The sequence below is a fragment of the Mus musculus genome, chromosome 6 (assembly GCF_000001635.26).
Source record: "Mus musculus strain C57BL/6J chromosome 6, GRCm38.p6 C57BL/6J".
NCBI lineage: Eukaryota > Metazoa > Chordata > Mammalia > Rodentia > Muridae > Mus > Mus musculus.
Window position 1 is genome coordinate 67,294,500 of NC_000072.6, and position 16,011 is coordinate 67,310,510.

At 42.6% G+C, this 16,011-nt stretch overlaps 1 protein-coding gene and 1 non-coding gene across 4 annotated transcripts in view; both read right to left on the reverse strand.

Moving 5' to 3' along the window:
• Il12rb2 (interleukin 12 receptor, beta 2) overlaps nucleotides 1-16,011 on the reverse strand; it is a 90,308-nt gene that overhangs the window by 8,514 nt on the left and 65,783 nt on the right. For all 3 annotated transcript variants that reach the window (XM_006505617.4, NM_008354.4, NM_001311141.1), the window contains 6 exons: nucleotides 14,459-14,659; nucleotides 9,200-9,298; nucleotides 8,961-9,119; nucleotides 4,409-4,546; nucleotides 3,650-3,740; nucleotides 713-812 (listed from right to left, as the gene is read on the reverse strand). In XM_006505617.4, coding sequence (XP_006505680.1) covers nucleotides 713-812; nucleotides 3,650-3,740; nucleotides 4,409-4,546; nucleotides 8,961-9,119; nucleotides 9,200-9,298; nucleotides 14,459-14,659 — 788 coding nt within the window. The remainder of the gene's footprint in view (nucleotides 1-712; nucleotides 813-3,649; nucleotides 3,741-4,408; nucleotides 4,547-8,960; nucleotides 9,120-9,199; nucleotides 9,299-14,458; nucleotides 14,660-16,011) is intronic.
• LOC115490490 lies at nucleotides 8,499-8,626 on the reverse strand. Its single transcript, XR_003956642.1, has one exon. It is a non-coding gene; the product is annotated as a small nucleolar RNA SNORA40 (small nucleolar RNA).

Consider the following 16,011-nt stretch of genomic DNA (forward strand, 5'->3'; position numbering starts at 1 on the left):
GCAATATAATGGTGCTTGGTGTTTAGATAACTTGGACAAGTTACCCAACACACACACACACACACACACACACACACACACAGAGTAGCATACCCAACACACACACACACACACAGAGTAGCAACAGGTCGGACCCTTCAGACCCAATGGCAAAAACGCTGCACTGATTTACAGTCCTAAAGCAGAGATGCCTAGGATCAGTTCCTTTAAGTAGAGGCAGGATCACTGGCTTCTGGCTTAAGGAAATAATTCAAGAGAAGAATCTTGAAGAAAATTTTCAGTCTTCAGCATCAGGAAAGATTCTCTTGTCTGCTGAGCCAGCTCTTTCATAAAGCTTTACATATGGCTTCCCACAAAACCCAAAGCCAATTGTTTGTTCCTCTGTGCTGTGCTTCAGCAGGATTGGGAAAGTTAACTTCAGTTACCCTGAGTTTGGATCAGTTATCTGAGGACTGGCCTGATTGGCAAGACCCACTTGCTTTCTCTTTGAAATAAGTTGGAGTGAGGAAGAACATGGAAGCTCATGGGAGAATAAAGCCTGGTGGATTTTGTGCTCATGGGCTTCAGAAGTTCTCGTGATGGCTCCTTAGCAACTCAGCTCACCCACAGAATTTCCTTCCTGCCTGGGGTGGGGGTGGGGGTGGGGGTGGGGGTTCCTTAGCTGTGTTCATCACTAGCACTACACTGGCTGCCAATGTGATTTGTACCTTACCTCCAGAATGGGATACTTCTTTACCCAAGTGCTGTTTGCTGGATCTGGAATGGTTCTGCTATACCATTGAGGTTTGAGAGTAGACAGGAGAGTAAATGCCCTACAGATAAGAAAACAGTTACATTTAGTTAAATATGTCTACAAAGACAGGTGCACAGTCTTTCAATGCAGTTAATTCATGGGAGAAGAATCTTTTGTTCGGAAAGCAAATTGCAATCCCTCAAAAAAAGCATTAGCTAAGGCTTCCTTGGATTGGTGGCATGCTGCGGCCACTTAGAATTTGCTAAATAAACTAAAAACAAAATTTGTTTTCATTTAATTTTTAGCGGTTTGTCACTATCTAGCCATGTATTAATTCAGCAAATAGCATTAAACTAAATATGTGACCAGTAGGGTGGCACATGCTGGAAATAGAGCCAAGTAGAAGGCATTGTTCATAGACCTGGGGATCTTACTAATGAGCTAATAAAAATATTTACAGTTTATGATAAAATTGTTACAATGAAGGTTTAAGTAGGATAAGAGTAATAACTTGAATATAGTGTTTAAAATGCTATGAAAAAGGTATTCTAGAGAAATATCTGTTAACAGTGGTTATACTATTAACATAGTAACATAAAGATAGGTCTTTTAATGTGATGAGGAAAAATTCAAGAAACTTATAAATGCACATTATTTAAACCAATAAGACTGATAAACTTTGATGAGAAAGGTTAGGTCCTGGTTCTCAGCCTTCCTAATGCTGCCACCCTTTAATACAGTTCTTTATGTTGTAGTTACCCCAATCCATGAAATTATCTTGTTGCTACTTCATAACTATAATGTTGTGCTGTTATGAATCATGTAAATATCAGATATGCAGGATATATGACATGCAACCACTGTGAAAGGGTTATTCAACACCCCTCCCCCAGGGGGCTGTGACCCATAGCTGAGGACCACTGTGTTAGATGGATTCGCTATCTGGCAATAGTGGGTAGTAGTCGTTTGGATGTGATTCTCTTTGACTCCTGAGATAAACTTTATCGAAGTCTTTTTAGAAAATTATTTGTTTTTGCCTTCTTATGTGTAAGAGTGTTTTGCCTGGTTCCTCCAGAGGTCAGAAGAGGGCACCAGATCCCCAGGAACTAGCGTAACAGATGGCTATGAGCCGCTATGTAGGTTCTGGGAAATGAACCTGACCCCCATACAAAGAGCAACTAGTGCTTTCAAGTGCTGAGCCAGTGTCTCTAGCCCCTTCCAAAGTAGTTTTTTTGTTGTTGTTGTTTTTTTGTTTTGTTTTTTTTTGAGACAGGGTTTCTCTGTATAGCCCTGGCTGTCCCGGAACTCACTTTGTAGACCAGGCTGGCTTCAAACTCAGAAATCCACCCGCCTCTGCTTCCTGAGTGCTGGGATTAAAGGCATGCGCCACCATGCCCAGCTCTTAAAGACCTCTACTTTGAGGCTCTTTTGATAGATCTGCCAGACAAAGTGCACTAGCTGACAGAATACTGAGCTAGTTCTATTTGGTACCTATTACTTGGCATCTGAAGACATCTTTGTGTTGAAAATGAACTGATTATTTTTCTTTTACAATGTAGTTTTTTTTAAGATTTACTTATTACTATATCAAAGTACACTGTAGCTGTATTCAGATCTCATTATGGATGATTGTGAGCCACCACGTGGTTACTGGGATTTGAACTCAGGACCTTTGGAAGAGCAGTCGATGCTTTTAACCACTGAGCCATCTCTCCATCCCAATGTAGTTCTTTTTTAAGACTACGCTTAAAAAGGATTTAAATTATTATTTTGTATTGGTGTGGGTTTGCATGTGCTATTATGCATGTGAAGTCAAAGAACAACTTGGTAGTGGGTTCTAGAGATCAAAAGTCATCAGCCTTGGTAACAAGTGCCTTTACCCACTGAGATCTATCTTGTCAGCCCATTTTTTTATCAAATAAATAGAATTAAAGTCACCTATCGTTTTGTTCCCAAATATAATCACCATTTAATACTGTGTAATGTATCTTTGGAGCAGAGCGCTCATTGCCATTGACTTATTTCCTCCTTTTTCTACAGTTCAGGATCTTGCTTTATTGAAATAACAGTAAGTTCAGCTAAAAGACTACAGTGTTAATCCATCTTGCCTCACCAGGTTCTGTCTATTGAGATTTAACTAAAAGTATCATGTACAACTTCTTCAAAGCTCCTGAAAGGGGACGTATTGTCACTCTTTTCCTATTTCCCTCGATTGTAGAATATAGTGGCACACAGCTGTGAGATCACAGAGTGAAAGCTCACAAGGAAGCTATGGGATGATATAGTGCAACATCTCATCCAAGTCAGGATAGTGCACTAGGAAAATTGTCCGGGCCAACCATGGAGCCACAAAAGCAACCCATTACCTAGGTTTCTTTATCCAGCTGAGAACCTGCTATGACAGCTTACATGGATTTTGGCTTTGGGGATTTTAAAATGTAAACTTTTAAAATTTTTGATATGCATTCAGCCACAATGGTTGAATAAATTTATCCTATCACTGCAGTGATGGTTTATATTTTTGAAATGCATTTATAGGACTGGGGAGATGGCTCTTAGTGGGTACTAGTATTTCTGTGCATGTATGAGGATCTGGTTCACTTCCTTGCGACACACATAAAAGCCAGGTATTGCCAGCTGTGTGTGCCTGTAAACTCAGTATTGCAGGGAGGAAACAACAGAATCCTGGGAGCTGGCTGGTCATCAGCCTAGCTAAAATGTCAACCTTGGAGTCAATGAAAGATCCTCAAAGCATATAAGGCTGAAAGCATATAGGAAGACACTCAACATCTTCCTCTGCCCTCCACATACCTATGCATAGCTGCATGCTTCCCCTTATATGCACACACCTGATACATGCATGCATGCAGCCACAGTCCATATATTAAATTGGGGGGGGGGGTGCAACTAACTCACTTTTGCCGGAAGTAACGAATTGAGAACGTGCCCACCGTGATGATAGCGATGCAAATGCTTGATATCACGAATGCTTTCCAGTTGGCTTTGCCTGGAAATTGAGCAAATCTTGTTACTGAGTTATCTTCAGTGAATTCTTCAAAAGTCTGATATTTTGGAGTCCTCTGGACCTTAGGCATTTTTGATTATCTAGTAAGATAGAAGGACCCTATGGGCCGGGCGTGATGGCTCACACCTTTAATCCCAGCGCTCGGGAGGCAGAGGCAGGCGGATTTCTGAGTTCGAGGCCAGCCTGGTCTACAAAGTGAGTTTCAGGACAGCCAGAGCTATATAGGGAAACCCTGTCTCAAAAAAAAAAAAAACAAAAAAACAAAAAAACAACAACAACAACAAAAAAAAAACCAAACAAACAAACAAAACCCAAAAACCAAACCAAACCAAAAAACACCCTATGGGGCTCAATTATATATTCTAAAGGCTTTAAAGCCCCTCCCCCTCCCCCAGCTCACAAGTGTGGATGAAGTATACAGTAGTGGACATAAGCCTCATCAGGCTTCCTGCCTGAGGGAAAGGATTTCTCCTGCATTTTGAAAAATTAGTTGGCACGGTCTTCAAGCAGACAGTAGGGTGGAAGGGCAACTTGAAGGTAGCAGCAAGCGTGAAATGTCTGCAGGAAACTCACTAGTGAGGTAAGAAAAGTCCTGTGGGAATGTGTCTATGTCAGAGCCCACAGTGGACTGGCTGTTTTTAGTTTCTTACCCTGTGGACAAAATTCCCTTTCATTTCCTTGGGGACTTTCACCAGCAGCTGTCACAGCTGTCATCCATAGGACATATGTCACCCTGGGCTGTAGGCTGCTTATTGGATGTGAGTTTTGAGAGCGTCGGTACTGAATTTCTGAAAAGAAGATAAAGGAAAACGTGGTATAAAGAAAAATAATTGAATGAGGGTACTCACCCATTTTTATTCTTAATGCATCATTTATTTTGAGAGAGAAACATATTTCTCTCTCTTTTAAGAATTTATTTATTATATGTAAGTACATCGTAGCTGTCTTTAGACACCAGAAGAGGGTGTCATATGTTACTATGGATGGTTGTGAGCTACCGTGTGGTTGCTGGGTTTTTGAACTCAGGACCTCCTGAAGAGGAGTTAGTGCTCTTAACCGCTTAGCCATCTCACCAGCTCCATATATTTCTCTCTTAAAAGTTTCAAAATCTATCAGCACTTAGTACTTCAAGAGGCATGGTCACTTATGAGGTCTTGTTAGTGCAGCATACAGTTTTGCCTGTGATAGAAAAGTTCTCAAAGAATTGTTATTCTCCTTGTCTATGAATCTGTTTAGTTGGAGCAATTCTTTTGTTTCCTATGACTGTATTTCTCATATTTACCAAGTCATTTGATTATTACTGAGGAAAATAGTATAAAATTACTTTTAGGATGCTAGAGTTTTTTAAAATCTAAGTTTACAAATTAATGAAATATTGAGAATTTTATTTCATTTAACTTTATGTGTATGGGTGTTTTGCCTTCATTTATATCTGTGTACCAAGTGTATGCCTGGTGCCCTCAGAGGCCAGAGGTGGGCACTAGATCCCTGAAATTTGAGGTACATACAGTCATGGGTTGCTGTGTGGATGCTGGAAGTTGAACCTACAGCCTCTGAAAGAGCAACCCATCCTCTTAACGGCTGCGCCGTCTCTCCAGCCCCTACTCGGGGTTTTTAGATTACGCTCTTGTTGCGCTTTTGCTGATTTCTTTCTGTTAGGCTCTGGTCTTGAACTTACTGTGCCTAGCTTCAGTTTGACATACAATCGTGAAAAACAGAGTCATGGTACAGAGATGAAGCTTCTTTGGCTCCCAGATTGCAGTTCCTTATGCTTTCAACACTCCTATAGTTTCTCCGCAAGGTAGAGTGTGTGGAGCAATCTACTGATGCAGCTTTTCTCTTTTAAGATATGAGTGAGCCTTTAGGAAACAATCTTTCACAGTGTTTGGGGTGGCTTTCAGGGTGACCTTCAACAGCTGGGGGAAAATGCTGTGTTTGGCGGTACAAAACTGTAATCTTAGCATGTGGGAGGCAAAGGAGAGAGGGCTGTAAAATCAAGGCAGAGGGGGTATAGTCTGTAGCTGTGTTTAAAGTGCTTTCCTCCTACTTACAGTCTCCTTGGTTTTATCCCCACTATCAATGAGGCCAGAACTTGAACAGTAGTAGCTACTGGCTCATTCTGTCAGCCTGTGCCTCTGCTGAGGGCAGTGGTGAAACTGGAACTTAGCACTGTATCTAACTTCATAAACAGACTCATGAAGAGACACAGATGCTTGCTGGCTGCACCAACTCGGAGAACCACGTGATAGCAACTACAACCTTTGCCCACTCTGCTGTTCCTATTTACAAAGGTAGTAAGAAGAGGCCCTGGAATAGTCCCTGTGCCCCACTGAAAAGGGACGAGGCCTGAGCAGATCATTTCATAGGGACTATCAGAATAGCTCTATATTTTATCACCTCTTAAGAAAAACGCCTTGTGGAAAATTGCAAGGGTTGGTATAACCTGGTGAAATTGCTTATACAGACTTAAGCACTATAAATGTGTAAGCACACACGTGCATGTGGGAGTGTGTGGGTTACCTACTTCTAAAGCAGGGAATTAAAAAAAATGAATTTTAGGAAAAGCTTCTGTTCATTTTGCAGGGTGTCGGCTGTCCAACTGTGTGAGGTGTCCTGAGCTGGGGAAGAGAATGAAACACGGGAGCAGAAAGGAAGGGATTTCTGTGATTTGCTGGGCTGGTAACGTTCATTCGCATATGCATGTTTGAAGAACAAAAATAGCAGCTGTTGTGGGGAGCTGGGAATGCTAGAGTCAGCAGTTTTGTTAGCAAAATAGGCTGAGTTGTGTAATGAGAGAAGTCCAGCAGGAAAGACAGGTCTTGCTGCCTCTGGGCTGTGATCCCTGGAAGAGATAAAAGGATTCCTTCAAGCCTCAGCAGGTGAAATTGTAAACTCGGGTGGTTCAGTGATAAAGGGATGAATTTAGAGGATGTGATCATTGCCATCCATCTGAAAGACAGTGGCTTTGAAGGTCAAGAAGACCAGGTCAAACTGTCACTGGGAATCTATTCAGTCATTCAATGAATACCATGCTTAGTATGGTATTCACCTACCATCTCTCTGGCAGTGTTCTAGAGGGGAGGTGATTGAATTGCCATAACTTGTGCCCTTGACTACCTAGAATTTGTTGGCAAAAATAGCCAGGCAGTGTCATGTGTCCTACAGAGGGGAGGTGTGCTTACCGTTGGAGCACTATTGCATATAGCCACGCCGGCAGACATCCAGACAACAGGCTGTGTGCACTGAGAAGCTAGGGCATCTAACTCTTCACCTCACCTCACCTGCTCAGGTAGAGCTAGTGTCAAAGAACTGATATATCCATGTGCATTTGCACAGTTCCCTGGGACTGGGTACCTAAACCAAGCAGATAGGCTCCAGCCCCTCTCTTTTGGCACTGGCAACATTTCTCCTGGTATTGGGGCCCTTTTCTTGCCAGGTGTCTTGTTTCTCCTTGACACTTCCCACCGTCTAGAATAGATACTAAATGTAGTGCTTTCCAGTTGTACTCTCCTTCAGTAGTGCTTGTTAGACTTTCCTACCTCTCTGCATACTGAAGACTCTGGGGATAGGGAATGGAGCTTACCAGTAAGTACTTACTGGAGTAAGTGGGGATCTAATCTAGACTAGTATAAAAATCAAACTGTGAATCTTGTAGCTTATTTTAAAATACTCTTGTGTAGGCTTTAGATGCATCAGTTCTGTGACAAAATATGGTTGGTTATTTTTAACATACAGCGATGGCTACAGGACCAACTGACCATACTGATCTTTATGGTTGTAAATAGGCATTGGTTTAAATTTTGCTGAAAGGAAATCATTTCTGGGGCAGATATTACAGGAAGGATCCCAAAGAGCCCATGAAAAGGCCAGATGATTAGTCAGCCTTTAGGAGGCCTCTCAAAACTGACTTACCCCGGCAGGTCTGGTGACAGATTAGCTAACAAATGACTAAGTTTACAGAGCTGTCAATTAAGAATGAGTCAACTCTGCAGAGACAGATGTGGAAAGATCATCGAAGATGCAGGTCCATACAGAAAAAGATCCCAAGTACATTTGTGTGTGTGTGTGTGAGTGATATTTCTCCTTCTGGAGGAAATAGCCCAAGAAGTTATTTTCTCTCAAAACTACTTATAAAAGTGAATTGTGAGAGTCATAACTGAAGGAAAGGTCAAGAGAGAAGACATACATTTTAAGGTTTGTGAGTGCTCCTGCAGCAGAGCTCTGGAGCTGCCATTCAAGTAGCCTTAGATTTTTTTGGGTCAGTAACTCCAATGAAAATGCTCCTCCTTTCTAACAAATTCACCTGAAAGAAAGCCAACTGCTTCTGAAACAGAAGTGCAAGCCAAGAAGCGGCAAAACTAAAAATAAACCAGCTCTGATTAGATCAAAGTTTGGAAGAGCAGATCTGACAAGTGACTACGTAGGTGCACGAGCAGTTCCTGCAGCCATCTGAGAGAATGCTCCTACCAGAACTTACTGTAAGGGGTTTGCTTTCTGCAGCTGTTGAACAATTATAAGCGATAGCTACTTAAACAGAGCTGTATTTTACCCATTCCAAGAAGAAAATAATATGATGGCAATTGCATATGTGAAGACTTAAAAACTATCCAAATGTGTTCCTGGACCTCGTGGGTGTATATTACTAGTACTGAAGTACTTTTGCTGTGTGTTTATTTCTCAAGCTCTACTACTAGGACTAACCTCATCAACACCATTCTAACTTTGAGCTTTCTTGAGTGCCATATTCCTCCTTATCTGTTAAATAACTCATGCTGAACCATGAGTTTTGGTTGCAAAATTGGATTTTGCTTTACTCTTTACCTGTCTTTTATGTGTTTGTTCACCAGTTCATCAAAAACACAAGGGTTGCTATTTGTCCTTTGGTTTGAGTCTGCATCTCACTGTGTAAAGCTCTCCTTCCTAAGCCATCCTGGGGCTGTCTCTCCCTCTGAGCAGGCACTTGGACAGCCTAGTCCACTCTCCTCATCTCTCTGTCTTTAACCGTTTGCTTAGTACGGAACGCATACTCAGTAACTTTGCACATGTGTATTTGTGTTTTTAGGTGTCTTAGGTTTCGTCATTCAACTCACTTGACAAGTGCTGACTTAGTGCTCTCACTTGTGTGTAGTGAAGACAGGCCCCAGCTTGTGCTTTCCCGGCATCTAAGCAGGAGGCCCTAATGCACTAGGATTTCACACATACCGCAGAGCTCAGGTTGTGCTGTCGAGTCTCGTTCTTTCCAGTATATTCTGTAATGGAGGATGCAGCCCCTTTGCTCCGGGAATGGAATGTGGGTCCAGGAAATGAAAAGGCGTTCCTTTTTCTCTGTGATGGCAGTAATGTGAGGGCCACTCACTGGTGCTGGCAGAAAAGGACACAAGAGGTTTCTGTCACCCTCCAAATCTAAAACACTAACCAGCTTGAAAGATCCCAAGGCTCACCTTTGTGCTTGGAGTCACCCCGGATGGAGCTGCACCCTCCTTGGCTCTCTGACAGTGCATGCACCCTGATTTCATAACAGATATAGGGCTTTATGTTCTCTGCAAGAGAGAGAGAGTCATGTTAATCCCTAGATCCAAGCCATTTTTAGCTTTTTTTTTTTTTTTAGTTTCAAGACTAATGAGCAGTGTGGACTGAGGGTAGAGCAATGGCTTATGCTAGATTCCCTGCATCTTTTTTTCCACTATGCCAGCTTCTAAGTATCATTTCCAAGAAAACTGTTGGTATGTGTTTATTTTTAGAAGTTTTATTTATTAATTTGAATTAGTATGAATACATTGTCGCTGTCTTCAGACACACCAGAAGAGGGCATCAGATCCCATCACAGATGGTTGTGAGCCACCATGTGTTTGCTGGGAATTGAACTCAGGACCTCTGGAAAAGCAGTCAGTGCTCTTAACCACCGAGCCATGTCTCCAGGTAGATTTTATTTGTGTGACAAATTCTTGCTCTGTGGCCCAAACTGGCTTTAAATTCATAGCAGTCTCCCTCCTTAGGCCAAGGGTTCAGACATACATGGCAGCTCCACGAGGATTTATACAAACCCAAGTGTACAGAATAGTGGACGTCTACAAATGAATCCTTCATCTGTGGTTTACATAGAGCAGCTGGAGTCCTGCAGGCATAAGGACCCCGGCGGCTTTCCTAGTTCTGCAATGCTCATCGGGGTCAGCCACAGCACCCTGGTATGTGACTAAGGAGTGGCTTCAGAGGAGTTTAGCCCCTGGTGCCTGCCCTCAGCTCTCTGAGTCCCTCCAATTAGATCTCGGAGCCTCAAAGACTCAGGTGACTTCCAGAAATGTCAGTGCCCCTTTCTAGCTTGTAAGTGCCATACTCTGCAACTTTCTAACATCCTTGCAGAAATTAAGTGCCTCTTCCCCTGCCCAAAGCCCCTATTGTTCTGCCTGGGAAGGGTCCTTTCATAACACACCTCGTGATGTTCCTTTAAAATTCCAAATCTTTGCCAGGCAGTGGTGGTGCACACCTTTAATCCCAGCATTTGGCAGAGGCAGATGCCAGAGGGCAGAGGGTAGGAGCAGAGGGGCAGAGAGGCAGAGATAGGCAGATCTCTGTGAGTTCAAGACCAGCCAGTTCCAGGACAGTCAGGGCTGTTGCACAGAGAAACCCTGTTTCTAAATAAATAAATAAATAAATAAATAAATAAGTATCCACATTTTCCATAAATAAATAAATAAATAAGTATCCACATATTTTCCCACAGTTTATTGTCAGTTTTGTGTGTATGTGTGTATGGAGGGTGGGGTGTAGGTATGGGTGGGCTAGTGTGTCCATGGAAGCCAGAATAAGGCATCAGATCCCTGAAATTGGAGTTACAGGCGATTGTGAGCTGTCTGCCATGAGTTCTCTGGGAAAGCAGGAATTACTCTTAACTTCTGAGCCATCCCTTTAGCCCCGAAAGTCTAAATTACCTAGTGAGAGATAACTCCTACTAGGTAACTATAGTACCAAGTGCTTAGAATCAGGCTAATAGCTTACTTGTGTCCTGTACACTAAAAATTGACTAGGTTTAATATCTTTTGGGGGTGCAGAGGACTTTTACCTCACACAATTACTAGATTTTGTATGGCCTTTTTTTTTTTTTTAAACTTGAAAGCTCATTAAATCATCACTCTACCAATCGTGGGAGAGAGCCTGACGAGAACAGATGCACATAAGGATGGGCTCTGACTTGAGTCCATAAACCAGAGAAAGTGCAGGAAACACTCGCCTGCTCGGTCTGGAGAGGGCCATGAGATCCAGGCTGACGGGCAACAAAAGATATGGAATCATACTTTGAAAGTTTCTGTTTTCAGTATTTGGTTTGCTCTTCTGCCCCATGTCTTGGGAGGAGCTAACCAAACATTGGACCCTGTGGAGGTCTGGGAGTTCCTGTCGAGCCTTGCAAAGCAAAATGTGAGCAAGAACACTACTATATCAATCACAAGTGATGTTTAGGGTTTTTTTTTTTGGATGATTCTGTATACACATCCCACAGTAGTATCTACTCCCCACTTTAAGACTTCGGTGGAGGAAGCCCATGTGTGGAAGACTGTGGAAGACTCTCATTTCCTTTGCATGATGTCCTGGTTTCCAAACTCCTTTCCTGCCACTATGCTGATCTCTATACACAGCACCCTTGGGCAAAGGCCTTGTCTCTCTGTTTATAAGCTATTTTACAGTTTTCTTTACCCGGCAGAGATTTAGTTTCACTTCAGAGATGGGACAAAGCAGACAACTCCTCCATGAATAATGTAACCGAGAGTCATTATGTAGGCACCGAGACTAGCCCGTGGCAGAAGGGAACTTCCAGACACTGAGATACAGTGGACAGACAGGATGGTAATGATAGTCTGTAGGTCCACCAGCCTACAATTCAGGAATCAGGTTCACTCTGGTTCATGCTAGAATATCTGACTCTGTCCATACAGCCAGAGTTAGAAAAAGCTTGTAAGGGCATTGGGAATAAACGACTTAAATTTGTGCTAACTAGTAATTAGTGAAATTTTCAGTTTAACAGGAAGAGATCGAAAATCAAGTATTTCCAATTGGCAGAACAATATTAATAATGTTATTTTACAACTTTATTAAGTTGGTTTTTTTAAATGCATAATTCAAAAGTGATTGTGAATATTTAATTTTACTAAGTATGAAGAACATTTTCATCATCTGCTTTAAGATATTTGTAGAGAATGATCTGATTTCCAAAAGAAAGGCACAGTTCAAATTGTCCACAGGGAATGAATCTTGACAGTGCCTCCCGGTTTAGTCAGTGCGCTTCCTATCCGTGTTCCATTTAAGTTGTTGGGTGGGATAGCCCCTGAGGGAAACTGGTATGACTGTAAAGCCTTCAGCTATCCCAGAAGAAAGTCACAAAGCTGCTTTCAAAATTGATGCTTCCTGCTGGGGTGTTGTAATGCATGCTTTTAATTCTACCACTCATGAGGCAGAGGCAGGAGGATTGCTGTGACTCAAACAACTAAATTGATGCCTTCTTTTCTTACCATTTTCTTTCAGCATTGGAGTCTTCTTGCACTCCAGACCAACCAAGGAAACACACGCACTTTTGCATGTATACATGTTGAAACCAGCAACAACAAGCAAACTACCCACCACACCCCTTCTACATTTCTCTGCCATAGGCTAAACAGTTTCCAAATGAAAACTTCTAGACTCTCAGTGGCCCGCTCTTCCTTCTCTGGATGCTCTCTGCATGTAGCCTCCTCTGTAAAGGTTATTAAGGGGATCTTCACCTGTGAGAAGTCTGGGCAGTCAGGCCAAACAAGAGGCACACAGTCAAGGACCAGCTCATATATTATTATTTAATATGGTGCTTTTCTCCAAGTATACCTTACCTTAAGTAGATTGTATACCCACCCCCCCCCCAAAGAGGTAATTGTTTTCATAGTGTAACAACAATATAGACTTTAGCTGGCAAACCTGTTCAGTTTTTCAGTCCCTCCTTCCCTCCCTCCCTCCCTCCCTCCCTCCCTCCCTGTCTCTGTCTCTCTCTGTCTCTGTCTCTCTCTGTCTCTCTCTCTCTCCGTCTGTCTGTCTCTCTCTTTCTTTTTTGAGAAGGTCTCTATCTCCCTATGTAGCCCTGGCTGTTTGGGAACTCACAATGTAGAGCAGTCTGGCCTTGAACTCAGATATCCTCCTGCCTTTGCCTCCTGGGTGCTGGCTGGGATGTACCAGCATGCCCCTTCAATTCTCATTTCTGACAGATTTAATCATAATCCCTTGTTAGATAAAAAAATTCCAGTATTATAAATATGCTAAGTGCTGTTCAGAACATTTTCCATATATTAATACAGTCAGTCCTCATAATCACTCAGATGTAGAAAGAGGAGCCCGGCAATAATCTAAGACATCACATCTGTTAGAGAAGGAACAGGGACTCAGACTTGGGTAGGCTGTCAGTATAGCTAGACCATGAACCAGGATACTGAACTTACGCTTAAACTGACACTAAGTTCTTTCTAGTCATTGTACTGTGTTTTCAGCTACTTTCCCTTCATTGTAATCCCTAATGGAAAACTTACTCAGCAACAGAGATCCAAATTATCATATACTAGTTCTAGATTTGCAGATGACAACGAGCAGGTTTGGGACTGAGGATCTCCTGGTTTTGTCATCTGTATGATGAGTTTAAAATAACGACTCAATGCACAAAAACTATTTTTGAGTTAGATGACTTTACAAAGGTAAAAGGTACCTGTTATATTGACAAGTTAACTTAGCTCTCTGTGTATTTACTTGGTTCAATTATTCTTTCATCTTATTGGGCATGGTGCTAGGGAACATAAGCCATCCAAAACCAGGAGACTTCTTAATCAGTTGATCCTCTAGTCAGTCCTGAGGGCAGTCTTTTTGTTTTTTGTTTTGTTTTGTTTTGTTTTGTTTTGTTTTAACAACACAAGGTCTCACTTCAGCTTTGTCTGTCCTAGAACTCACTATATAGACCAGTCTGGCTGCGGATTCACAGAGATTTACCTACCTTCCAAGTGCTAAATCACCCTACACCTGACTTACAGGACAGTCTTGATGGACTCTAAGTTCCCATTAATTAGGACCCTAGTATACCATTGTAGCCCTCTGTAACTGAAGGCAAAAATGCTTGAAGTCTCCCAAATGTCTTAGGGATTCTATTGCTATGATAAAATACCATGGCCAAATCATGGAGAGGATAAGTGTTTTTTTTTTGTTTTTGTTTTTTGATTTTTGTCCCTCGAGACAGGGTTTCTCTGTGTAGCCCTGGCTGTCCTGGAACTCACTCTGTAGACAAGGCTGGCCTTGAACTCAGAAATCTGCCTGCCTCTGCCTCCCAAATGCTGGGATTAAAGGTGTGCACCACCATAGATAGCTTATAGTCTGTCATCCAAGGAAGTCAGGGTAGAACTCACGATAGGATCCTGGATGTAGTAACTTGTGCAGAAGCCAGGGGGAAATGCTGTGTATTATAGCTTGCTCAGTCTGCTTTCTTACAGCACCCAGAACCAGCTGCCCAGGGATGTCACTACCCACTGTGGGATGGGCTCTTCCACAATACCCCATAGACTTGCCTACTACTAAGCTTATGGAGACATTTTCTCAGTTGTGAGTCCCTCTTCTCAGATAACTCTATAATTTGTATCGAAACTAGCTAGCACACAAATAAAGGGGACCTTGGTGACCCTCTAGAAGAAATGGGAGTAGGGAGGCACCTGAAATCAGAGCAGACATGTTGTCCGGGGGGATCCGCAGCCAGTGTGGGGGAAACTTCGTGATGCTCCCTGGTTGGAGAGCTCTCCATTCCACTATGTACTCCCGAACAGCAGAATCAGCTTTCTTAGGAGGCTGCCAGGTCACTAGAATGTTGTCCATGTTCTCCGACTTTGCAGAGACCTGGTGAGGAGCCAGCAACCCTTTAGGGGTGAGGAAGAGGAAGGACAAACCAAGAGTGATAAAGTTGAAAACAGGAACTGGAGAAAGAGTCAATAAAGTGTCTGAGGACCCTAGTTCAATCCCCATAACCCACTACAGGAAGCCAGGCTTGGCTGGCTTGGTGGTGTATACTTGCAGTCCCAGTGCTGGGAGGCAGAGACAGAAAGATCCCTGAGGGTATCTGGTCAGCCAGCCTAGCCTACTCAATGAGCTCTAGGCCAGTGAGGGACTTTGTCCGTCCTCCCTCTCTCTCCCTCCTTCTCTCCCTCCCCCTCTCTCTCTCTTTCTCTCTCCCTTCCTCTCTCTTCCTCCCTCCCTTCCCTCCTTCCTTCCCCCCCCCCTCTCTCTTAAAAAAAAAAACAGCAACAAAACCCCCAAAGCATGGTCTAGATAGTGACGAAGTAATGACCTTCACCCACACATGCATCTGTCCATACAAGAACACACACACAGGATAAAAACACATGACAGCTCATTCTCAACTAAGTTTTGGAATGTGTCAATCTCTCTTCCGTGTCAAGGTATATGCTTTTGGTTCACGAAGGATTAGCCTCAGTAGCTTGTACTTTAGTCCTGTGTAGCTTTCCTTGTGGATTTATTTCCTCTTTGAATTCACTTACTGCATTCCCTCAAAGTGCTTACTGCATTAAATGAAACACATGTACATCCTTTTAATACACTTTCCATGTGTCGTCTTAGCATAATAATGTACCACTGAAAAGCAGTGTAAGCCCTGGGTGGTGTGGTGTGTTTTCTCAAATGTTTTCACTTAGCCTTCTGCTTCTGAGATGAATCCACTTCCCTTTTCATGCACACTTATCTTACTCCTTCACACTTCTGCCCTTTCTCATCGGCTCTCCATGGACCACCAGCAGCGTCCTGAGTATTTTATTTAATAATAATGATAACAACATTTATTAAAAATAACCCCTCTAAAGCAACAAAAAAATCAAGCAAAAATAGAATAAAATAACTCCTTTTAGCTTATATTTGGACTGAAAACCTAAGCATAACAGGCAGGACTAAAGGCCAATAGGAGACGATGTGTGTACTCATAGAACTGACTGGAGGACACAGTGAGCGTTCCCTGCAGCACTCTGTCACATGTGTGAGGCCATTCTGGATGCACATACATAAAACTGCTAGGTGAGAGTATCCTCTCACTGATCTCAGACTTGCCTAGCATTCCGGGGGAACTGGACACATGCAGGGAGCATAATAAACTCCAACGGCGTGTTGACACTTCACCAAGAGCAGTAGCATGAAGATTCTCACTTCATCTACCTTGTATTAGCCCACTTTGCACTGTTTATCAATCTGATATATATATATA